Genomic DNA, 26,720 nt, shown 5'->3' with positions numbered 1-26,720 from the left:
CAGGTTCAAAAGGAGGCAGTGTGAGTTTTTCTAAAACAAAATTGAGGTCCCAAGTAGCTACTGGTACTCTCCTTGGGGGTCTTATATTTTTTGCCCCTCTGAGGTACTGTCGTAGTAGAGGATGTGAAAAAAATAGGAGGTTCCGTATTGTAATGAGCTGAAATGGCAGAGGCATGGATTTTAATAGATAAGAAAGATAAGCCTTTGTCCAGCATCTCAGTTAGGTATTGTAAAATCTGAGGTATGTTAGGGACAAGTGGTTTGAGCCCTTGTGCCTGGTTCCAAGCACAGAATCTCTTCCATTTTTCTGCATAAGATTTCCTAGTGCTGGGCCTCCTGGCTTCTAAAATGACATCCATAACAGCTTTAGAGAGATATGCAGTCTGAGTGGCTACATTATCTGCCATGCTGCCAGATTTAAGGTTCTGAGCTGACTGTGCAGAATCTGATTGTTTTGTTGTGTCAGAAGATGAGGAATGTGAGGTAGAAGCCAAGGTGGGCCTTGCGACAAATTCTTTAGGACTGGGTACCAGTGCTGGTGTGGCCAGTCTGGTGCAATCAGGATCATTTTTGGCCTTTCTTGTCTGACTTTTAATAGCAACTTGATGAGAAGAGGCATCGGAGGGAAGGCATAGACTGTCAGGCCTTTCCAGCTGAATGATAGAGCATCCACTTTCCATGCTTGAGAGTAATAAGTTTTTGTGCAAAATTTCTGTATTTGGTAATTGTGAGGGGAGGCAAAAAGATCTATGGCTGGGCGTCCCCATTTCCTTGTTATCATGCTGAACACTTGTGGATTTAGCTTCCATTCATGAGGATCCATGAGATTTCTGCTTAGTTCGTCTGCCAGTGTATTTTTTGTTCCTGGTAGGAATTGTGCCTGCAGATGTACTTGATAGGTCAGTGCTGTGTTCCACGAAGTCATGGCTTGTCTGCACAGGGGGTAGGAATGTGTGCCCCCTTGCTTGTTTATGTACCACATAACTGTCGTATTGCCCGTCTTTATTAATAGTTGCCCTGGATGTATTAGGTCCTTGAAAGCTGTCAGGGCTTTCTGTACAGCTAGCATCTCTTTTTGATTGATGTGAAAATGCATTTGTTCCTTGGTCCACGTGCCCTGAATACATTTTCCTGCCATATGTCCCCCCAGGCATAATTCGATGCATCCATTGTTATTGCCTGCCTGACTGTGGGTAAGGTGAAAGGCTGTCCCTTGTTGTGGTGACAGGCCTGGAACCATCGAAACTCCTGTTGTAGGCAGGGAATTAAAGTTATGATTGTCTCCAGGCTGTGACAATGCAGAGTTCAAACATTTTTTAGATACCATTGTAGTTTCCTCATATGCAGTTTTGCATATGGAATTCGTAGAATGCAGGATGTCATGAAGCCCAGGGCCTGCAGAATTTTTCTTGCAGGGAGCTGGGTTTTTGTTGCCATCATTTGAAAGTAATGAGTCAGTTGCCTTTGTTTGTCTGGCGTGAGATAAGCCATCTGGGCAGTTGTATTTAAGCTTGCACCCAGGAATATTATCTCTTGAGAGGGCACTAGTTTTGATTTCTTTTCGTTTACTGTGTACCCTAGGCAAATTAGCAATCTTTTTACAAATGCCAGATGCTTTAGAAGAATGTCTTTGCTCTCTGCTTGAATAAGGCAGTCGTCCATGTAGGGATATATTTGAATTCCTTTTTGTCTGCAAAATGCAATTACTGGTGCCAGGCATTTTGTGAAGACCCTAGGCGCAGTAGATAAGCCAAAGGGCAGTGCAGAGAATTGGCAATGCATTGAGCCTGCTATGAATCTGAGGTATCTTCTGCAAGATTGCCTGATTGGAGTAAAAAGTAACCAGTCAAGCCTTCTTGCCCAGCATGGGCAGAAGTTGCTGTAGTGTTAACATTTTGAATTTTGGTACATCCAGGAAAGTATTTAGGATTGACAGGTCCAGTATTGGTCTCCAGGCTTTGTCCTTTCTGGGTACTAAGAAAAGTCTTGAGTAAAATCCTTGTCCCTGTTCTTGCTGTGGAACTTTTTGAATTGCTCCCATGTCCATAAGAGCAGCAATCTGTTTTTGTGCCTCTGCCCATTGGTTTTGTGGCAGGTCTGGCATGTCTTTTGGTTTTGGAAGCGTGTGGAAGTGGAACCTGTAACCCTGAGAAACAATATTCAGCACCCATTTGTCCTGGGTGATCATGTGCCAATTTCTTGAGAAAAGTGCTAGCTTTCCCCCTAGAGGTGCTGTCAAAAGGTAATTGCTTGGCATATGCAGTGGGAAGTCATTGGGACTGTTTCCTATAAGGTTGTGATTTGTCTTCCCCTCCTTTGGGGGCTGAAGCACCCCATTGTTTAGGTCTGTAGGAGCCTTGGGGCTGAGATCTGCCTCTTGGGCGTCTGTATCTGTCTCTTTGTAGCCTGTCTGACACTGGAAAGGACCAATTTTTTGAAGGCCAGTTTCTACTAAATCTAGGTGGTTGAACCTGTAAGAAATCTTTCACTGTCTGTCTGCATTGAGTTTGCTTTATCCACCATTTTTTTTAACACCTCTTCTGCCTTAACACCAAACAAAGTATCATGCTGTAATGGAGCATCCAATAATTTTACTTTAACATGGTCAGGTAAACTTTGTTCTTTCAACCAAGCATGCCTTTGAATAACAGAGCATGTAACTGCGGCTCTACAAGAAGCCACTAATGAATCAAAACCACACTGCAGAGTATGTTTTCCCACTTGTTCAACTACATGCAATAAATCCTGCATTTCCTTACTGTCAGAACTTTCTGTATTTGAAACCATTTCAGCATGTGAAACTGACAGTTTAAAGCTCTTACAGCTAAAGTAGCAGAAGTGTAAACTTTTTTCCTCCATCTGTCCAGAGCTCTGGAATCCCTATCCGAGGGGACAGGATTTTTAGCAGTGGAAGCCTTAACCCCTTTAGGACCCTGAGAAATTGTTTCTGGGTCTGCAGCGGGGTATTTGTAAAGAAATTTATGAGAGTCAGGGACCCTGTAGTACCTGTCTGGCTTGACTGGTGCAGGGGGTAAGGAATCAGGAGACAGGCTGGATTCGGAAAAAACATCATCCACAATATCAAGCACAGGGGGGATAGCCAGGGGCCTGTGCTGAGGCAATAATAGGAAGTCTCTGAGCCTTTTCTTGGATTCTGAATAATCCTGGCTCTCCCAATGGAAATGCTCCCTCATGGTGTGCAGGGTTTCCCCAAAAGAATAATCCTCAGGCGGAGAGGCTGAAGGTATGGACTCTTCTGCATCAGAGTCCTCATAGGGAGGGAGAGAATATCCCTGATCAGAAGAGGAATCAGAGGAAATGGAAACCTGGGCAGAGGAATCATAATCAGTGTCTTGCCTAGACCTTTTGTCAGGAGGGGGATGGGAACCCCTGATTAAAGTAATTAGGTCTTCGGCCATTTTAAGCATCTGTTTCTTTGGCATGGATGACTGTTCTGGAGAATGCTGTACTTGTTTTCTTGCTTTATTGGTGTTTTTGACTTTGCCTTTGCTGCTGTAGTGGGCTTAACTGTAAGATGTGAAGGTCTGAAAACACCCTCAGAAGCCAATGCCTGCTCAGCGGCTCCGGACCCATCTGAGGATATAGATTCCGTAGGCCCAATACCTTGAGTTTCCACAGGCCTCGGTGTCTCCACGTGGCTGTCGGTTACGGCCTGTGGCTCTGAGGTAGCGGGTGTCAGGGGCTGCAAAAGCGCCTCACTGAGAACCGGCGAATGGCCTAGAAGAGGCTTTGTCATCGGTTTTGGACCTCAGATGCCTGTCTTTTTCTTTGTCTTTGCGTTTTTTATAAGTTTCGGTCGTCGGTTGTTCCGACAGCATTATGTAATTAAACCTTCAGCCAAAATAATGTAAAGCAAAATCAAACCGATGTTTAATAGTGCGTTTATTGAATCTAGCACAAAACCGACAACTAGTAACGTCGTGGTCACGGCCTAGGCAAGGAATACAGTAAGAGTGAAAGTCCTTATGGGGTATTTGCTTCCCACAAGAAATACAATTATTAACTTTTACTGACATCAGTCTGGAGCAAGAAAAAGTTTCCCCAACGGGGTACTTAGCTTTATTGAAGACTTCAGTTCTGAAACTCAAGTTTGAAAATCTCAGGAGTCGGCCGACCGGCACTTGCGAACTGCTTTTGCTTCGGGCACCGCGTGGCAAGAAAGACTGAAGAAAATGGCGTCGGTTGCAACTTTTATACCCCTGGCACTCTGATGTCAGGGAAGAAGCGACAACAACCGACGCCGGACTAAGACTTTGGAACTCAGGCCGACTGCGGGTCGCCTGCCAGCAGGATAACCCAAGTGTTATGACTGCAACAGTGAAACACGATGAACATCTGTACTACTGATTTATTTTAAGTATTTCTGTGTGATCTCTGAACTTTTGACTAGCACTGTGTAGTAGAAAGTATTGTATTGTGGTTTTAATTATTTATTATTAAATATTTTAAAACCTTTTAACTGTGGCTGGTTTGTGTAGAGACAATTTAAGCTCTTTAGAGTACTTACATGCCTTTGGTAGAATTGTACAAAGCCACTTCTATAGCGTTAGCCCTGGGCTTTACTACCAATTGGATAATAAAATTGCACAATAATAACTGGACACCCTTTTAAGGGCCTTTAAGTAGCTGATAATTATTAGTAGGTGGTGGCAGCTGGTACTACCGTATAGTCTGGGTAAAAGGGGCACAGCTGGAGAACCTGTGCCAGCCTTTCCCAGGAGTCTGTGTGGTAGTATAAACTCTTATCTCAAAGTGTGTGTGTGTCAGCTACTTGGGCAGGGACACGAAGCACTGGTTGGACACAGAGGGTGCTAGAGGTTTTAGCTTGTCCACCAGGCTGAGATCTGGACCTTATAGCTGTGCCAGTGGGGAGTCTTATTGGGGATCTGGAGAGCAAGGGAGTGACCAGCTCCAGACTGACTGTGATCTCTGTGTGCTCTTAAGGGAAATTGCTCTTTACTGTGTGCATTTGTTATCCTTTCCTCATATATCAGATGCCCTCTCTGGTGTTAGTGATGAGGATTGAGGCTCCTTGACTGCTGGGCCAGGGCACGGGAGTCATACCATGTACTGCAGAATCCTGAGAAATTCACTTGCAGGTACATGGTTTTGTCTAGATAAACAAATGAATAACTGTTGAAACAAGTCTGCTTCGTCTGAAGGAAGAAATGCTCTTCTCAAGGTAGAGTTCAGCAAAGATCTGAAAAAAAAATCATTCTGTAAGAAGGGATGACAGAAGACTGCTGAAAGTTTATTTGAAAATGCAGACTGAGTAGACGTTTCAACAGTTGCTAAAGACTTTTGACAACTGAAAAAAAGTGTTTGCAAAGATAAGATAATCCTTCAGATTAGACATTAAACTAAGGCCCCATCTGCTTGAGGTTGTGGTAGCTCATTTGATGCAAAAGATGGCAAGATGACATGGCACAGCACCTATCAAAAAAGAGTACTGAAGTTACCCAATGTCCTGACTAAATTTCCCTAGTAGTATAAATACCACCTTGGGTCTCCCCTGAAAAGAGGCTACTAGCTTAATGGGAGTAACATGGTCAACAAAAAAATATATAAATAAATAAATAAAAATAAACTAACAATTGTCCAAACAGAAAAATTTGCATGCCTTGAAGTTTGCAGTTACCAGTGACTGGGAGCTATGCATTTTGTGAATGTCCTCGGTGTTGTGGACAGTCCAAAGGGTAAAACAGAGATCCAATAATGTAAGCCAGACACAGCAAATCATATAAATGCACTGCAGTGGGGATGTGATGAGAGGTATCTTTTAGATCCAGTTTTACTATGAAAGCACGAGTAGGAAATAGAGGTACAGGAGACTGAAGAGACAGCATCTTGAACTAAAGAATCCAAGAAAGCTCCAGTAAGGCCCCCAGGAATATTCTGTTTTATGAACTAGAAAATTACTGAATAAAAACCTTTGCCTAGGAGATTGTGAGACAGAGGCTCTATGACTCTCTGATTCATCATGTGTTGTAGGATGTGAGGGGAACAGACAGATCTTCTTGTTCCCTAAACAAAAAGGAATCCCTTGGAAAGGGGGAGGGATTCCCAGAGCTAGGTATACTCCCACTGGATTACCTTCAGAACCTAGCTGTGACGTCTCTCAAACATGGAAAGGTTGCCAAGGTTGGAGGGGAAAGAGCCTGAACAGACAGTCATGCTGATTGAGAGGACTTTCCTTGATTATTAAATGTTTTCCCTTTTTTACAGCTTCTTTTTTATTGTCTTTTAAAACCCTGTCTGCTGGCTACTTGCTCTGTACACTGCTTTTTTAGAGAAAGGAGCTGAATTGAACAGGAAATTGCTATTTGTTCTGAAAAAGGAGGACTGAAAAATCGGTTTCCGCCTTTCATCCACCTTTTCAGCACCTCTGCTGCAGATAGGCCATATTGCAACAGTGATCTAAAGAAGGACACCCTATTTATCTGAAGAAGAATTTGAAATCTCAAATCTAACATCATCTGATGATTTTGAGAACAAAGCTAAGCAAATCTCATAGTCGATCTAAAAGCCATACTTCTAGAGAGGAAGAATCAGCAACATTATACGTACACTTTAAAATTTGCTTAGTCACATGAGAAACAGCTATAAACACTAAGAAATTCTATGAAGGTAGCCATTAACATCTAAATGTTCTCAAAAGATAACAATAAAAACTTTAATACATGAGCACAACAGTTTATATTTCTGAGAGTTAAAGCACAACAATACATTTTCTTTCTCAGCTTATCCATTGCTTTCCCGTCCTTACCATGGGAGACTGGGGTTAGCAGTTATAACCTGTTTAACAGAAGCATATTTGGACAGACAAATAACTGCTGGATTTGCTTTATGATTAGAAAACAGATATAGATATCTCTGGGTTACCTTGTCAGACTTGTTGGTGGGCAGTAGGCTCACCATCAGGTAAGCAAGATGCAATGAAAAAATTAAAAATTCTAAGGCAAGCAAGACAGAAAGGATAGCCACATTGTTCAACGTCATCATCATCATCTTCTTTCGGCTGTTCCCATTAGGGGTCGCCACAGCAGATCACCTGTTTCCATTTCTTCCTGTCCTTTGCATCTTGCTCTGTCACACCAACCACCTGCATGTCCTCTCTCACCACATCCATAAACCTTACCTTAGGCCTTCCTCTTTTCCTGTTACCTGGTAGCTTCATCCTTAGCATCTTTTTCCCAATATAGCATCCCTCCTCAGCACATGTCCAAACCAACGTAATCGTGCCTCTCTGGCTTTGTCTCCAAACCTTCCAACCTGGGCTGACCCTCTAATATACTTATTCCTAATCCTGTCCACCCTCGTCACACCCAGTGCAAATCTTAACATCTTTAATTCTGCCACATCCAGCTCAAACTCCTGCCTTTTTGTCAGTGCCACTGTCTCCAACCCATATAACATAGCTGGTCTCACTACCCTGTTGTAGACCTTCCCTTTCACTCTTACAGGTACTCGACTGCGTGTCTTACTGAAATAAAACATAATACATTTTTGTGCCACAAGAACTTCATCCTGGTTCTACTGAAAAATCTCTTTTAAATAATACAAACTGTTAGAAAAAAAAATCTCTTCAGTAGGGACATCCAATGAAACACTTTCTTCAGAACCAGATTACTCTTACTGAGAAATAAAAATATGAAGACAAAGAAGAAAAGTATAAAAGGAGATCAGTAATGGAGAAGTTAATGAAACAGACATTGAGGTTCTGAAGCACCCGCAAAGTGAAGGATTCAGTGCAGAAAATCTAATGCAGAAAGCACCACAACAGGATAGAGCAATGGATATCCAAATTAAGGGGAAAACAGTGGAACAGGAAGCAATAGGTCAGGTGCCAGATCAAGATATTTTGGGGCCTTCCACAGGAAACCAGTATAAACATTCATTTCAAGCTAGACAGCAAAAGAAGGAACAGGAAACTGTGGAAACTCTTATGCAGTCAATGTTGAGGAGTGATAGGCCAGTGAGTTACTGTATGGTACAGGACGAAATTGAAGAAAAGGTGCCACAGAAAGATGCTACAGAACGTTTTATAGAATGCCTGCAGAAAATGGAAAACAAGGGATGTGCCCTCAGTTTGAAAGAAAATGAGTTAAGAGAAGAGTTGCTTGATTTAATAGAGATAGATATATTAAGATCAATGAATGAAATATACTGCAGAAGGTCAATAAAACCCCAAAAGTCAGACGTCTGATAAAACAAATTAACACAGTCATTAGGACTGTCCATAGAGGTCCATGCGATGTGACAGAAGTAAATAGGATATATTACTGTGCAGCTAAATTAATAACTGGTAAAGTTCTACCAAAAGAACACAGGGTAGTGAGGAAAGGAAGGGGACAAATCAAATACCATCATGGAAGTATTGAATCGAGAAAACTATAAAGAAATTAAGACAAGTAGTGTCACTGTTAGAAGACTATAGAAGAGGGAACAGATCAACAAAAATACTAAGATAGATGTGATACAAGCAATGCGCAGTATTAGAACAGACCAGGATCTATCATGCACTATTGCAAACAACAAACTAAACATTTCAGCACAGGTGGAAAAACTTAGAAGATACACAGATAAATATAAAGGAAAAGTACAAAATAAGCAATTTATTAATGACCCAAAAAGTTTCATAGAGAATTGGGAAACAAGGTAAAAGAAATTGAAAGACCGCCAAAAAAGAAGAAATAGATACATTTTGGAGAAGTATCTGCAAAGATCCTGTGGAACATAACAAATATGCTAAATGGATAGAAGAAGTAAAAGAAAGAATAAGAAGTTTAAACATACAGGATATGAAATGGGATGAAGTAACAGAAAGGGAGATTGAAACACAGTTAAGAAAAGCCTCTAACTGAAAACCCCCAGGCCCAGATGTAGTACCTAACGTTTGGTTAAAAATATTAAAATCTTTGCATGAAGATTTAGCCAGGAGTAAGAACTATTTATATGCACATCCCGAACAAACACTAACCTGGGTAACAACAGGAAAAACAATGCTCCTACTTAAGACTGAACCTGCAAGCTACCCTAAAACTTATAGACCAATAACTTGCTTTAAGACAACGTATAAACTACACATGGGAATTGATGCCGACAGAGTCTATACATATTTAGAAGAAAACTCAATTATGGCAATAGAACAAAAGGACAATAAAAGCAAGTCATATGGAACAATGGATCATTTGTTGTTAAATACAGCCATAGTGAAGAAAGTACAGTTGTGTACACTTACCATAAATGTAGATGTTCGAGTGTATTCACTGTTGCAGTCATTACACTTGGGTTATCCTGCTGGCAGGCTACCTTCAGCCGGCCTGAATTCCAAAGTCTAGGTCTGGCGTCAGTTGCTGTCACCTCTTCCCTGACGTCAGGACACCAGGGGTATAAAAGATGCAGCCTGCGCCATTTTCTTCAGTTTTTGTTGCCCCAGATGTCAGGTGCCCCCAAATGGGTAGGCTAAAAATATGCCAATAAAAAAATGCATGCACCAAATATATAATACCATCATCTACAAGCAAATATACCACATAGGTTGTATAGATTTAGAAAAGTGCAGATAAGTTCCAGCAAAGATATAGGGGATGGTGGGTGGGTAACCTGGACTGCAACAGTGAATACACTCGAACATCTACATTTATGGCAAGTGTACACAACTGAACTATGTTCTTCCTGTTTCACTGTTGCAGTCATTACACTTAGGTTGAATCCCAAAGCTATGGTTGGGAGGCTGGAGCTAAGTAGCATTAGGAGCGGCTATGAGGCCCTGCAGAACTGCAGTGGCAAAGCCTGCCCTGGATTTAGAGTAGAGTGGTAAATGATAGTGCTTTGTAAAGGTGTGCACTGAACTCCAGGTAGCAGCCTCTAAAATGTCTTTGGTTGGTACTCCCCTGAGGAAGGCTGCTGAAGTGGCTGCTGCTCTGGTTGAATGTGGCCTAATGCCCTTAGGCACTGGCTTGCCATGTTGTGAATAGCAGAAACGAATGCAGTGGCCTATCCACTTTGAAATAGTCTGCTTTGAGATAGCCTTTCCTTGTGATCCTGCAGCTTATGCCACTAGTAGTTGCTCTGTCTTCCTGAAAGCTTTGGTTCTGTTCAAGTACAAACTTAGCTGTCTGTGTATGTCCAAAGAATGCAGAATTCTCTCCCCCTTATTCTGTGGGTTTGGATAAAAAGTAGGCAGATGAATAGTTTGGTTAAGGGCCACATTCCAAGCACAGAATCTCTTCCATTTTGCAGCATAAGATTTTCTGGTACTAGGCCTTCTAGCCTCCAAAATGACATCCATCACAGCTTTAGTGAGAGGCGTGTTTTGTATGACTACATTATCCACTATGCTGCCAGATTTAAGGTCTTTAGTTGGCTGTGGAGGATCTGATTGTTTTGTTGGGATAGTAGATGAGGTATTTGAGGCAAGGTCCAGGCCAGGCATTGAGACAAGTTCCTTAGGATTGGATACCAATACTGGCGGGGCCAGTCTGGGGCAATCAGTATCATCTTTGGCTTCTCTTGCCTGACCTTTAGGAGTACTTTGGAGAGGAGAGGCAGAGGAGGAAAGGCATATACTGCTAAGTTTTTCCAGCTGAAAGATAATGCATCCAATTTCCATGCTTGTCTGTTGTAAGTCCTTGTGCAGAATCTTTTTAGTTGGTAGTTGTGAGGGGAGGCAAATAGATCTATGTCTGGGCATCCCCATTTCCTTGTTATCATGCTGAAGACTTGTGGATCCAATTTCCACTCGTGGGGATCCATGAGGTTTCTGCTTAGTTTGTCTGCCAGAGTATTTATCTTTCATGGCAGGAATTGTGCCTGCAGATGTACCTGGTAAGTCAATGCTGTGTCCCACAAAGTCATGGCTAGTCTGCAAAGGGGGTAAGAATGAGTGCCTCCCTGCTTGTTTATATACCACATGACAGTGGTGTTGTCTGTCTTTATCAGTAGTTGTCCCGGATGAAGTAGGTCCTTGAAGGCTGTCAGGGCATTCTGAACAGCTAGCATCTCTTTTTGATTGATATGTAGATGCATTTGGTTTGTGGACCATGTGCCTTGAATACATCTTCCTGCCATGTGGGCCCCCCAGGCACAATCTGATGCATCCATTGTTAATGTCTGCCTGGCTGGGGGTAAGGTGAATGGCTGTCCCTTGTTCTGGTGACAAGCCTTCGCCCACCATCGAAACTCCGGTTGCAGGCAGGGAATGAGGGTAATTATTGTTTCCAGGCTGTGGCAATGTTGAGTCCAAACACTTTTTAGGTACCACTGAAGTTTCCTCATATGCAGTCTCGCATATGGAATTAGTAGAATGCAGGATGCCATGAAGCCCAAGGCCTGCAGAATTTTTCTTGCAGATAAATGAGCTTTTGTTGCCAACAGGTTGAAATAGGTAGTCAGTTGCCTTTGTTTGTCTGGCGTGAGATAAGCCATCTGGGCAGTTGTATTTAAGCTTGCACCCAGGAATATTATCTCTTGAGAGGGTACTAGTTTTGATTTCTTTTCGTTGACTGTGTACCCTAGGCCTTTTAGAAATCTCTTTACAAATGCCAGATGCTGTAGTAGAATGTCCTTGTTCTCTGCTTGAATGAGGCAGTCTTCCAAGTAAGGATATATTTGTATTCCTCTTTGTCTGCAGAATGCAATTACTGGTGCCAGGCACTTTGTGAAGACCCTGGACACAGTAGATAAGCCAAAGGGCAGTGCAGAGAATTGGTAGTGCATTGAGCCAGCTTTGAATATGAGGTATCTTCTGCAGGTTTGTCTGATTGGGACATGCAGGTATGCCTCTTTTAGGTCTAAGGTCACAAGCCAAGCCTTCTTGCCCAGCATGGGCAGAAGTTGCTGTAGAGTCAACATTTTGAATTTTGGTATATCCAGATATGTGTTTAGAATAGATAGGTCCAGTACTGGTCTCCAGGACTTGTCCTTTCTTGATACCAAGAACAGTCTTGAATAAAATCCTCATCCCTGCTCTTGCTCTGGTACTTGTTGAATGGTCCTCATGTCCATGAGGGATGAGACTTGCTTTTGTGCCTCTGCCCATTGATGCTTTGGCAGGTCTGGCCAATGGCAGGGTATGGAAGTGAAACTTGTAGCCTTGTGACACTATGTCTAGTACCCAATTTGTCCTGGGTTATTATGTGCCAATTTTGTGAAAAAAAGTGCTAGTTTTCCCCCTAAAGGTGCTGCCAAAAGATAAGTGCTTGGTGCAGACAGGGGGAAGTCATTGGGATTGTTTCCTGTATGGCTGTGATTTGTCTTCTCCACTTTTGGTGGGTAGAAGCACCCCATTGTTTAGACCTGTAGTAGCCTTGGGGCTGGGATCTGCCTCTTGGGCGTCTGTATCTGCCCCTTTGTGGTCTGTCTGACACTGGAAAGGACCAATTCTTTGTAGGCCAGTGTCTGCTAAATCTTGGAGGCTGTACCTGTAAGAAATCTTTAACCGTTTGAATAGATTTAGCTTTGTCCTCCATTTTCTTTAACACCTCTTCTGCTTTAACACCAAACAAGGTATCATGCTGTAATGGAGCATCTAACAATTTTGCTTTGACACGGTCAGGCAGATTTTGTTCCTTTAACCAAGCATGCCTCCTAATGACAGAACCCGTAACAGTGGCCCTGCAGGAGGCCTCCAAAGAATCAAAACCACGTTGCAAAGTATGCTTTCCAACTTGTTCAGCTGCATGCAATAAATCCTTCATTTCTTTGTTTTCTGCGCATTCAGAATTTATCAACATTTTCTGTTTAAGTAATGACATAATATATTGCTGATATTTGAGCATATGAAACTGACAATTTAAAGCCCTTATAGCCAAGGTAGCAGAAATGTAAATCATTTTTCCCCATCTGTCCAGTGCCCTAGAATCCCTGTCAGAAGGGGTAGGGTTTTTGCAGTGGAAGCCTTGACCCCTTTGGGACCCTGAGAGATAGTTTCTGGGTCAGCAGCAGGATTTTTTTTAAAAGGAATTTATGAGAGTCAGGAACCCTGTAGTACATGTCTGGCTTAACAGGAGCTGGAGGTAAGGTGTCAGGGGTCAGACTGGACTCTAAAAATACATCATCTACAATGTCTAACACAGGTGGAATAGCTAGGGGCCTGTGTTGTGGTAGTAAAAGGAAGTCTCTGAGCCTTTTCTTAGATTCTGAAAAATCTTGGCTCTCCCAGTGGAAATGTTCCCTCATGGTATGCAAAGTTTCCCCAAAAGAGTAATCCTCAGGAGGAGAGGCTGAAGGGATAGATTCTTCAGCATCAGAATCCTCATAGGGAGGAAAAGTATTCTTGATCAGAAGAGGAATCAGATAAAATGGAAACCTGATCTGAAGATTCATATTCTGTCTCTTGCCTAGGCCTTTTATCAGGAGGGGGATGGGAACCCCTGATCAAAATAATTAAGTCTTCGGCCATTTTGAGCATCTGTTTTTTGGGCATGGAGGCCTGTCCATGAGGCTGTTGTACTTGTTTCTTTGTCTTTAAAGGTGCTTTAGTCTTTGCCTTTGAAGCTGAAGTCGTTTTAATGTATAACTGAGTAGGTCTGAAAACACCCTCAGAAGCCGATGCCTGCTCAGCGGCTCCAGACCCATCTGAGGGAAGAGTCACCGAAGGTCCAATACTCTGTGCTTCCAGTGGCCTAGTCGACTCCACGTGGGAGTCGGTAGCGGCCTGCGGGTCTAAAGTAGCAGGTGTCAGGAGCTGCAAAGGTAGTCGGAAAGCTATCCAACGACATTGTATAATTAAATCTTCTGCCAAAATAATGTAATGCAAAATTGTACTGACGCTTAATAGTGCGTTGGCTAAACCTAGTACAAAACCGACAACTAGCAATGTCGTGGTCAGGGCCTAGGCAAGGGATACAGTAAGAATGAAAGTCCTTATGAGGTATTTGCTTCCCACAAGAAATACAATTATTAACTTTTTCTGACATCGGTCTGGAGCAAGAAAAAAGTTTCCCCAATGGGGTACTTTGCTTTTAATGAAGACTTCGGATCTGAAACTCGAACACAAAAATCTCAGGAGTCGGCCGACCGGTACTTGCGAACTGCTTATGCTTCGGGCACCACGCGGCAAGAAAGACTGAAGAAAATGGCGTTGGGATCTTTTATACCCCTAGCGCCTTGACGTCAGGGAAGAGGTGACAGTAACCGATGCCGGACCTAGACTTTGGAATTCAGGCCGACTGAGGGTAGCCTGCCAGCAGGATAACCCAAGTGTAATGACTGCAACAGCGAAACACGAAGAACAACTGTAAAAAGAATTTAAGTATGGCATGGATTGACTACAAATAAGCATTTGATAGTATCCCACATTCATGTATAAAAGAGTGCTTAAAAATTTATAAGATACACCTTACACTGAATGACTACATTACAGTGACCATGAAACAGTAGCAAACCACTTTGCAATTAAGCCATGCTAAAGGACAACTTATTACTCCAGGGATAAAATTTCAGAGAGGGATATTCAAGGGTGACTGTCACCATTACTACTCTGCCTTGCCCTTAACCCATTAAGCTGTCTACTTAACAGCTTAGGCTACGGCTATAATTTGGCTCCTAGAAAACAACAAAGTATAAAGACTTATCTTCTCTTTGTCGCTGATTTAAAACTGTATAGCTCATCAGATGAGGAACTGAGAGCACAACTGCAAGTTGTTAAAACTTTTTCAGATGATATAAGAATGTAAGTTGGTCTTGATAAACATGCATAAGCAACCTTTAAAGCAGGAAAGCTGCAGCACCAAGAAAACATCAGTTTGGGACAAGAATGTGATATAAAAGAACTTGAACAGCACAGTGTGTATAAATATTTGGAAACTGATGAAGGAGCAACAATAAAATATGAACAAATGCGAATAAAACTTAGTAAGGAGTACTTTAGAAGATTTAAATTAATCCTGAAAACAGCACTGATATCTAGGAACAAAATCCAAGCTATAAACCAATTTGCTCTTCCTGCCCTAACTTAACAGTTTTGGAGTGATTGACTGGCCCCAAAATGTGTTGGACAGATTAGATAGGAAAACAAGGATGCTTCATGCTCACCAAATGATTTATAAAAATCAGTGCATATCAAGATTGTATATTCCCCACTCCGAAGGAGGGATGGGCCTCCTTGAAATTGATTACATGTACAAATCTACAATCGTGGGGCTCCACACATCTGCTGACCTCACAAGACCCAAATGTAGTGAAAGTTTTGAAACATGAGGAGAATAAATCTAAGATGACTTCCTTGCTTAATCTAGAAGTATATCAACGTCAAGCAGGAATGGAAATCAAACTACAACTGGATAAAAACCAGGCAGCAACAGAATGTGCCAAAAAACAAAAGAAAGAATATAAGGTGAAGGACCACGTGATGGCAAGAAGTGTGGAAAATCCATAAAAACAGTTGCAAGTATAGAAAACTTCTGGAAGAACCTCATGTTGATCAGGAAAGAACACAGGAATGTTTAAGTTGAGGTGAATTCAAACCAAGAAATGAAAGGTTAATATCAGCGGCACAAGACAGTGGGCTACATACACATTGGTTTACAATGCCCATTGAACATGTGGCTGAAATGCAGTCCTAACTATTGGGTAGTCCGCTGTCCAGTCGGCGAATACCAAAGTATATGGCTGGCGTCGGTCGGTCAGCGCGCGGACTGACGCTGATCGTCAGGGTACTAATATATGCATGACGTCATATCCTCAGTCTCTCTTTCTTGCCCCAGATGTCAGAAGAAAAGCTAAGGCCAAAACCAAAATTCCAAACATACCTGCACCAAAATATGTACAATATATACAAAATTACCAGAATATAACCTCACGGAAGGAGGGAGGGTAAATTGGACGCAACAATGTGGATCCTCGAACATCTACATTTATGGTAGGTACAAAACTGTACTATGTTCTTCATTCCACATTGCTGCAGTGACAACATGCCTTGCAAAATAGCAGAGGAAGGTGATAATGCTTAGAGAAAGTATGCACTGAACTCCAAGTAAGTGGAATGAGGCCTAATTCCAGCTGGAATCTCCTTGCCATGATGGGAATAACTCAAATAATAACGCAAAAGGAAGGATTGATGCGTAAAATAGTACGTAAGATGCCTATCCTTATGAAAAATCAAAAAAGGCTCTACCGCCATAAGGCCTGCAACTCTGGCCGACAAAAGCAGTCTTCCATGACAAATATTTCAATTCAGCAGTAGCCGCAGAGCTCAAAGGTGCTCTACGTGGGGGGTCTTATATTCTGCCCCTCTTGCCTGCACAATGGGTAAGAATGTGTTCCCCTGTTTTGTTGATGTACGAATCTGACTCGCCTCTGGGCGGTCACACAGAGACCCCTTCTTGATTACTAGGGAACAGGCGAATAAAAATTTTCTTTGAAAAGAACAGCCTTCCCTCCCAAAGTGCTGCCAGCGAGAATGGAACTCCTGTCCTAGGCCTAAAGAACCTTGAGCTCTGCCCCTACCACGTCTAGACTACCCTTACTAAACTTGGAGGCTGCCTGCAAAAAAAAATTAATTCCCTAAGCCTCTCCTGGAATCGAATAAGGAGGATACTCCTGCAAGTTCAGCAACCAGAGACTCAAGCCTCGAAATGGTAATCCCTATGAGGGTATCTGTTTCAAAAAATAGTTATATTCACTTTTTTTTGACATGGTTTAAAAATACTGGGGCAAAAAAAAAAAAAAATATTCCCCAGCCCCAGCAACAACCAACTTGATTTGGGTCTGAAACTCTGACTTCTCAAAGACCAGCACAACCTGCAAATTGCTTAAAATTGCTTGCATCCGGACCATCCGGCAAAAGACTGAAGAAACAGACAACTGTAGGTTTTGCAAAACAGTACTGGAAACAGTTGCACACCTCATTGCTGGCTGCAACATGCTAATGGCAGAAGGACTGTATACTGAAAGGCATAATAAAGTGGTAAGACTGTTGCACTGGGGATTGTGCAAACATTACTGTACTGAAGTGGCTGAAAAATACTGGAAACATGAGCCACAAAGCATCATAGAAAATGTTGAAGTCTAGATCACATGGGATCATCCATTACTAACAGTTCAAAAGATAGATATTAGAAAATAGATTATAGTGGTCCAAGAAAGGAAGACAAAAGTAGCATTGATCATTGAAACTGCCACACCCAGTGACTACAGTGTCCTGCATACAGAGAGACACAAAGTCATAAAATATCAGGATTTTCAAGCAAAAATAAGAGCAATGTGGAAGAAAGATACCTACATAGTTCCAATAGTAGTAGGAGCAACGGGTCTTATAAAAAAAAGTGTCTACAACCATATTTAGATATGCTACCAATACATGCAACTCCATATGAATTACAGGAGGAGTCATTATTAGGCACATTGCTGGTGCTGCGAAGAGCACTTTTGGCTGACATCAAAGAGTGAAACAATACTAATTTCATGAACTTTAATCGTACTTTGACTTAGGAATGGGGTCCATTCCCATCATGGTATTAGAAAGCCAAAAGATTTGCAGAAATTAAAAAAAGAAGAATTTCCTAAAGTACAACCATCCCCCTGCAATATCTGCTTTTCTAACAGAAATTCACTGTCAGAAAAGAAAGGAACTAACTTCTTCTTTTTGCCTAAAGAATGAGAGGGCAAGGAAAAAGTATTAACATGTTCCTTGGCAAATCCCAGTAAGTCTGTCTTGTCAATAGAAATAGAAACAGGAGAGTGAAAGTTTTTCTCACTAAACACACACTCCCTACAAACAGATTGACTCACATAATGTATGCTGGTCCCAGCTTCCACCTGCCCAATTAACTCCCTCACTCCAGACACCCCAAATTAAACTTTAGTGTACCAACCAATCCTGCTCCATTCTTGCATTCAAACTCTGGCAGTAACTCCCTCTTCACCTTAAAGATGTCTCCTCTTTCCACACCTTCAGAGCTCAACTCAAAAGACATCTTCACCAAAGTCTGACTACAACTGTTTTCCACTGGCCACATCGCCTAACTCCCTCCTCGCTTGCATCACTTCTACTTTGACCATCTGTTCTCAGTTGCTACTTTCCTCTCACATATACTAATAAAATTAATTCACATGTTAATTTTCTACTCTGCTAATATTATTTACATACTGTATCAATTGTCTATGGGATGATCTACCTATTTTTACTTGCTCTGGGTTTGTGAATTTGTTCCATTTTCTTTTTTGTGAATCTCTTCACCCAAGCTGTACTTGCAAATGGTCTATAGTGAGCAGTGTACTGCCTCAGTAAACAAACAAATATATATAAATAAATATATAATAAATATAAGACAGCGCAGTGGTCCAGCAGTAGCATTGTCGCCTCACAGCAAGAGGTTCTCTGGTTCGATTCTCGGCTGGGGTACCTTCTGAGCGGAGTCTGCATGTCCTTCCTGCGTTTATGTGGGTTTCCTCTGGGTACTCCGGTTTCCTCCCATGTTACAAAGACATGCGTCTGGAGAGTTTCTCCCTGGGCCTCTGCTGAAAATTGGCTTTGTTCCAAGTCGGACTTTCCCGGTTAACAAATGTTAAATAAATAAAATAAATAAATACAGATTAGGTTAGTGCAACAGTATCTATGTTTGATCACTGGAAGATACATAGAATGCTTCAAAAGCTGAATGAATAGTTAATGATGTAAGGTCTGATTTTTAGGTTACAACAAATAAAAGATTTTTGATGGTCAAACGTGTACAAAATAATTATTAATTTAAGGACTGCTGGCTGTGAAACAAGATGCCTGGAATTTTTGCTCCATAAATTTATGAATGTATTAAAAACAGAAAGAAACCTCCCCACATATACCAGAATGCTATACATTTGAGAAAGCTTCCTGTTAGGTGAGGACGTCTCAGAGACAGACCAGTTTTTTTTTATATATCCTACAGTGTTAATGATCTCCTTAAAACTGTTGTACTGCATAAGGGTGGGTGTCGGTGAGGTGAACAAGGTCTTATGACGCAAGTGATTTGTAAATCCTATGACTCTTATGAACTATGGATTTAGATGAGTAAAGGTCTTTTTTCTCAACTGCCTTATAAATCCTATGAAACTATGAACAATGAATCTAAATGAATGAAGCATCACTTAACTGAGCCAGCTTCCTTGTTACATCTAGACTCTACCCCATTCCCCAAGGTAGTATAAAACAGAAAGTAGACACAGAACCCAAAGTATTTTCATATTTCTCAGGTAATCCATTCAAGTGCAATGAAATGGTGGCTACTAAACATCCATTGTACAGCATCCTGTATCCACTCTAAGTTTTTCCTTAAGTTTCTCCCAACATACACATCCAGATGTGCAGATAGTAGGAATGTCTATGAACAACCAGATTTCACTCCAATACTCCACTTGCCAGAAAAACAAATGTACAGTCTGCCTGTGTGACATAAGACAAAATGGAAAACATTTTTTATTTTCATTAGCTACAACGGTGTGATATCCGAAAAGAAAACAAGTCATAGACTCCATTTGAAAATCTTAATGAAATACTTCATGCATTTCACACACATGAATACAAGTTAACATGGATTAATTTATGCTTACCTTAAACTGACCTGGATAGAGTTCTCTGGCAAGGGCAAAAAAAGGCTCAGGATGTTGCTGAAATACAAAACAATGACTTCAATAAAACAGAGAGCAGTTAACATATTGTGATTATTGATGAAACTACATGTCTGTCATAGTATATTTACCATAACAGTAGATCTTAGGGATGTAGTCAGTGCAACAGTACACCACAAAATGCCAGTTATCCTGCCCTGACTCTGCAAAATCACTGGCTTCTTTTATTCTCTGCTTAGACCAGCAAATATATTTGACAGTATGCAGTGATGTTGATATGCTCATAATTTTGTCTTACCTGCTGAATTGGTATATGTCCTTTAGTTCTTAAAGCCATGACTCCCTCACTGGGCTGGCTGGATGGAGTGGATTAACAAAGTGACCTTTAAATAAAGCATACAACTTTGCAGACTAGAACTCCATAGTGTTGAAAGTGTAAACAAAATCAGTAACCATGGTATGGACAGAAATCAAATAGTGACTGTAAGAGAAACAAGTTAATGAAGAAAAGAAGGATTGATGATGCCTTAATAGGCATAAATCTTTTTTTTAACATCATGGTTAAACATGTCATTTTAACAGGTGGCCTAATGACACAGGAAGAGAAAATAAAACAAACCATACTAACATTTCCTTTATTACTTTCAAGCAGTACACATTTTAGCAACTTTCATTCACTACAACTTTACATAAATTCCTCAATCCCTGCCTTTTACTCCTCCTGCTGAATACTGTTCTGCATGGATTGTTCCCACAGTTCCATTTATTTCTAACTTGCTCCTTCCCTTTTGTAAAGATCTCACTTCCAGTTCTTTTAACTGCTTTAAAATATTCAGTACTTCAGTTACATTTAGATTTTGATATATACATTCTAGTAAGTGCTTTTTTGCAGTCAGTAGCCGTATTATGCCTGGGCAATTCAGATCAAATATCCACACTCAAAATAATAATTCCCTTAGTTACAATCATTTCCTCCGCCAACAATTCTGAAGTATGCAGTAGGGAATTTTTAAAATCTGCCAACTCATCACATTCCTAAAAAAACATGATCCCAATTACTTCTCACTTTCCATTACACTTCAATCATTTGCTGTCTACCTGAGGAAAAATTCCCTGAAGTCTGCTTAGGTTATAAAAATACCTACGCAAACACCTTCTAGCAAAAATCCTAACCCTTCCAGACTTTGCTGCATACTTAGGAGCCACATAAATGCCTTCTCATTGTTCCTTTGTACAATGCCTATCCCTTCTCTCTTCCCAATCTTTTCTAATGGCCTCTGGCTGATTCTTAATCATGCAATAATTTTTATATCCTACTAATTATTCCTTTTTAACAGCAACTTCTGTTCTAAATTCAACTCCGAAATACTACCAGAGCTGAAATTTAATTTAACAAACCCATGTCCCTTTCTCCTTGCCTATACTCTGGTATCTATCCCTAGTAGCGAAGGTAAACTCTAAAGCGCAGTCCAAACTTCTTGGCCTCATTCATCTTTATTACCTTTCCCTCTCTAGTTAGCTGCTCCACAAATCTGTCAATGGCTGAATAAAGCTGCCTTACCTACTGGAAATAAAACCAAAACAAACACTAAAAACAAACCCCACTGGTGGAATTGTCACCTAAACAGGGTATATAACAAAGGAAGAAAACTCATGGGCAAAATCTGGAAGAGCAACTCCCTTACAGACAAGTGTTCACTTATAAAACTAAACATGAAACTAAGAGGTCTAATTAAATCCAATAAGGTCAACTACGAAGTCAGGATAGCCTTGCAGGCTGTGGACAATCAGAAGGCCTTCTTCAGCTATGTCCAGAACCTTAGAGGTAACACACATTAATGTGTTGAACTGGTGGTGAACAGTTCCACCTTCACCGATCTACTGGCTGATACATTCAGCTCAAACTTCACCCCCCACCTCCCCCCAGATCCACCAGATGAAATCTCCTCCAATATACATCCCCTTACTATAAGCAGGGATCAGGTGTTGGCAGCATTCACTAACACCACCTTTATCGGTCCCAAAAACATCTCCATTTGCCTTCTGCATAGTCTAACACATGACCTATCATGACCACTTGAGGCACTCTTCAACAAATGAATGGAGAACTGCAGCAGTCATTCCCCTTCACAAGGGCAGACCACCAAGTGGCACTGTTAAGGGTAGTTCATGCCTACTTAACCTGGACACTTCTTTGAAGGGATCATCAAGGCAATTTACAGGGGTAAAAAAATGCATACTGCATATCTTGACCTAGCTAAGGCATTCAATACAATACCCCACTCAGACATTGTTGACAAGCTTTCTGAGCTAGGTGTAAATCCTTACATAACTCACTGAATTGCCAGCTGGCTCACAGACAGGACTCAAGAAGTCAGGATCGGTGAGACCTCTTTCTCCAAGACACTGGTCACCAGTGGATACCCCAGAGCTCCAGGCTGGCTGCACTACTGTTTGGCATCTACTTCTTGGAAGTCTAGAATAATGCTCAAGGCCCCTGGCTCACTAAGTTCACAAATTACTGTAAATTGGCAGCTACTATAGATTCCCTCCAGGACACAAACATCTTGCAAGTGGGTATAACACAGGAAAATAACAGGTGCCAAAAGCCATGGTCTAAAGCTCAATGCCAAAAAAATGTATTATAATGCCCTTTGGGAAACTGTCAATACACGTTAATTAATCCATATATAAAATGCCCTTAAGAGTCAATCCAGTAGTAAGTGATCTGGGAACATATGTAGACAGTAATCTGGCCTTTGTCAAACACGTTGCTAGGATAATAAGAAAATCATTTAATGTCCCTGTGACGCCCGTGCACTGGCCCGGCAATCAAGGAGCCTCAATCCTCACCACTAACACCAGTGAGGGGCGTTCATACAGGGAAAAGATAATAAATACACACACAATAAAGTACAATTTCCCTTAAAATCACACAGAAATCACAGTCAGTCTGGGGCTGGTTTCTCCATTTCTCTCCAGGTCCCCAATAACACTCCCCACTGGCACAGCTATAGGGTCCAGATCTCAGCCTAGTGGGCAAGCTAAAACCTCCAGCACCCTCTCTCTCCAACCAGTGCTTAGTGGCCCTGGCCAAGTAGCGGACACACAAACACTTTGGGATAAGAGTTACATACAACCACACAGACACTCCTGGAGATGGCTGACACAGGTTCTCCAGCTGTACCCCTTTTACCCAGACTATACGGTAGTACCACTTGCCACCACCCGCTAATATTTATCAGCTACCAAAAGGCCCTTATGAAAGGGTGTCCAATTATACTGTGCAATATTATTATCCAAATGGTAAGTGCAACTGAACAGTCAAGGCTTATTTGGAGTGACTTGGTACACTATCACTATATACATGCAATTTACTCTCAGAGCTTAAATTATCTCTACACAAAACTGCCACAGTTGAAAGGTTTAAAAATGTTTAATAATAAATAATAAAAACATAAGACAATACTTCTTTCTACACAGTGCTAGTCAAGAGTTCAGAGATCACAGGAAGATGCTTAAAATAATACAGTAGAATAGTTCCGACATCAACACAGAAAAACACTTAATCTAATCTTCCTAATCCCTAGCTATTTCTAAGAGAAAAAAGTCTAAGATCCTACTTGCATACAGACACAGGCAGAGTGGTGAGTTGGATATTCTCAAGACAAAATGCTCAAATGCTCTCATTCTTTCTGTCCTTAAATTGATAACACAGTACCAGTGATTTATTTTAGATTACATCATTTCTTTCTGGTTCCCAGGTTAACAGACTCAGAGGTTAATAGCCCTTTTGATCTTGCAGCTGGTCAGGAAGCCAGGGCAATAAAAGAAATTATACATGTAAATGCTAGCCATTAACTCTGTCCACAAAACAATAGGTAGAATGCCTCCCTCTAGACATCTCAGCTCCGAGTTTTAGATCAAAGAATTTTACAATGCTCGACTTATCAGTTATTTAGAGCACAGTGCACTGTTGTTACATTTTTGCTGTTCCACATTTAACACCATATTATTTCATTTAAGAGAACAAGCCTGTGGCTTATATTAATATTTACAAATGACAGAATTATCTACTAAATTCTATCTAGCTAGGCTGGCAGCCTTCAGCTATCTTCACAGTCCGCCAACTTATAAGTAAGGTTATGTTACCTAGGGCCAAGAAAGTTACAGTACCAGTCTACTTGCCCCTCATCAGACCTATCACTGAATACAATGCCTCCTTTGGCATGTATCTAACCAAACACTTGCAACAGTTGGAATACCAGCAAAGGTTTCTCACCAGGAGAATTCAGGCCATGAATACTCTGTCCTCTACTGATTGCCTAAAGGCTCTGTCTCTGTATTCAGTCTCCTACAGACTGCTAAAAGGGGATCTTTGCTTGGCTTACAGGGTTTCCTCAGACCCAGCCCTTGATTGATATGTTGCACAAGCGCAAACAAACAGCACCCGAAACTCTAGAGCTAGGTATCTAAACTTCGTGTGTGACATAAACAGTACATGCTGGAGAGATGGATTATGTGTCCCAAAAGAACCCCACACTACCGAACAGGCTCCCCAGCTCATATAAAACAGAGTCCATCCCTGACCCTATACAAAAGAAACACTGCCAACTGCATTACAAATCATAAATTTACCCCAGTCTGGCCCCATGTTCCTTACAGACAGAGACCCTCAATAAGAAAATCATTATCCTAACATCCAAGCCTAAAAGAAAAAGGAAACTCCTTCCAACCACGGTTGTAACACTCTATACATTAACATTTTTTTATTAAAATATGAAGGTTAGCACTTTTTCAGAGTCCCCTCTACTTCTTCAGACCATTTATATTTTCAAACAGTGTCTAAAAATATAGGTCAGCCAATCACATGGGAATTCAATAATCACATGAGTACATCAATCAATTGCACCCACCCAGAAATAGAAAAATGCCTATCTATTAACTGAAAACAAACATTTATGGAGCCATAAACAGATGTAAGCTAAATAACTTCGACTCATCTTAAAAAATAAAATTGCAGAAAATCCAGTCCCTGCTGTGTTTTAGTTTGAATTTCTAGGTTATGATACAAGTTGCAGCCATGTTTTCAATGATGATACTATTACTGTTTTTGGATATGTTATTTGTACATAGCTATGTGAGCCTGAAGCTTTCAAAGGCAATACATATGACTATTTTATTGTTTTTTAACACTGCTTTTCTTGCCTATTGGCTAGTTGTACTCATGTGACTGCTCTATATTATGTGCAGGGAAAGTACAGTTGTCTACACTTACCATAAATGTAGATGTTTGAGTGTATTCACTGTTACAGTCATCACATTTGGGTTATCCCAGACAGGGTAGCCCTCGGCCGGCCCAAATACCATAGACTTAGTATTTCTTCGTTGGTTGCTGTCCCTTGAGGATTGATGTCAGGTCGTCAGTAGTATAAAGTAAGGCAGCCGATGCCATTACATCAGTTTTTCTTGCCCTAACCTGTCAGGAGCCCCCAAGTAGGAGGCCAGGCACTGGTGGAAGAATCCCACCAGTGGAAAATAAATACCAATATGTCCCTTGTAAGGAAATGAACACAATAAGGAATAATGGTAATGAAAGGAGAAAGAGAAGAAAAGAGGATGGAGGGAAAAACCAGGACTGCAACAGTGAATACACTCGAACATCTGCATTTATGCTAAGTGTACACAACTGTACTATGTTTTTCCTGTTTCACTGTTGCAGTCATCACATTTGGGTTGATTCCCAAAGCTGAGGAAATGGGTGGAGGCAGTCAAAAAAACTAGGGGCTGGCTAGGATGCCCTGCAAGACTGCAGAGGCAAACCCTGCCCTGGATTTGGAGAACAGAGGCAGGTGGTAATGCTTGGTAAAAGTGTGAATAGATGTCCAGGTGGCAGCCTCCAGGATGTCCTTGGTGGGACTTGTCTGAAGAAAGCTGCAGAGCTGGAGGCTGCTCTAGTGGAGTGTGTCTTGACCCCCTTGGGGGAGGCTTTCCATGCTGTTTGCAGCAGAAATGGATGCAGTGTGCTATCTATTTGGAAATGGTTTGTTTGGAGATGTCTTTGCCTTTTGCCCCTGTAGCAAAGCTAACCGGCAATTGATCAGATTTTCTGAAGGATTTAGTCCTGTCTAGATAGAATCTGAGCTGTCTGCGCACATCTAGAGAGTGAAGAATCCTTTCCCCCTTGTTCTGGGGGTTAAGAAAAAAAGTGGGCAAATGAATGGATTGGTTGACAGCCACACTAGACACCACCATGGGCATGAAGGATGGGTTAGTTCTGAGGAATACCCTGTCTGCATGGAAGATGATGAAGAGTTCCACAGCCATGAGTGCTTGCAGCTTAGAGACTCTTCTGGCTGGAGTGATGGCCAGAAGGAATGCTGTCTTCCAGGAGAAAATTGTTAGCTCTGCAGAAGAAGCTGGTACTAGAGGGGCAAGGTAAGCTTTTCCAATACATAGTTAAGGTCCCAAGCTGGTGCTGGTGCCCTTCTGGGTGACCTCAAGTTGCTAGCTCCTCTTAGGAACTGTTTGATCAAAGGTTGTGAGAAAAGAGGCTGCTCAGTGTGAAAATGAGCAAAAATAGCAGAGGCATGAATTTTTATAGAGGAGAAAGAGAAGCCACTGTGTAGTAGGTCTGCTAAGTATTCCAGGATAAGAATACTGTGCCGTATTGGCTCCCTTAGCCTGGATCCAGGTGCAGAACCTTTTCCATTTAGCAGCATAGACTTTCTGGTGCTAGGGCATCTGGCCTCACAGATAGCATCCAGAACCAGTTTACTGAGGTTGGCAGATTGGTCCGGGGTTAGGGAATAAGCCAAGCTGCAAAACTGAGTGTCTGCAATTGGGGATGCATTAATTCCCCTTCCCTTTGGGTCAGGAGGTTTGGAATCTGAGTAAGATGACATGGAGGCAGTGGGGAGAGACTGCGCAGCATGGGGTACCAGTGTTGCCTGGGCCAGTCTGGAGCTATAAGAATTGCCCTTGGTTTTTCCTCCCTTATTTTGAGCAGTAACCTGGGGATGGGAGGTAGGGGAGAAAAGGCATAGATGGATAGACTGACCCAGGGGAAGGACAGGATATCCATTTTTCAAGCCATGCAGTGATGCTCCCAGGTCCAGACTGTGCTGAGCTGATGTTTGGTGTGGGAG

The 26,720-nt window shown here is 41.6% G+C and overlaps 1 protein-coding gene across 2 annotated transcripts in view; it reads right to left on the bottom strand.

The window, feature by feature from the left end:
• The window catches only part of SIRT2 (sirtuin 2), a 1,239,326-nt gene that overhangs the window by 767,283 nt on the left and 445,323 nt on the right, over window positions 1-26,720 (bottom strand). For both annotated transcript variants that reach the window (XM_044082288.1, XM_044082354.1), the window contains exon 7: window positions 19,555-19,611. In XM_044082288.1, coding sequence (XP_043938223.1) covers window positions 19,555-19,611 — 57 coding nt within the window. The remainder of the gene's footprint in view (window positions 1-19,554; window positions 19,612-26,720) is intronic.

Source organism: Protopterus annectens, chromosome 1.part0 (genome assembly GCF_019279795.1).
Source record: "Protopterus annectens isolate FY-2018-M chromosome 1.part0, PAN1.0, whole genome shotgun sequence".
NCBI classification, from domain to species: domain Eukaryota; kingdom Metazoa; phylum Chordata; order Ceratodontiformes; family Protopteridae; genus Protopterus; species Protopterus annectens.
Note: the sequence above shows the minus strand (reverse complement) of the source record. Positions and strands in the feature narration are given on the sequence as shown.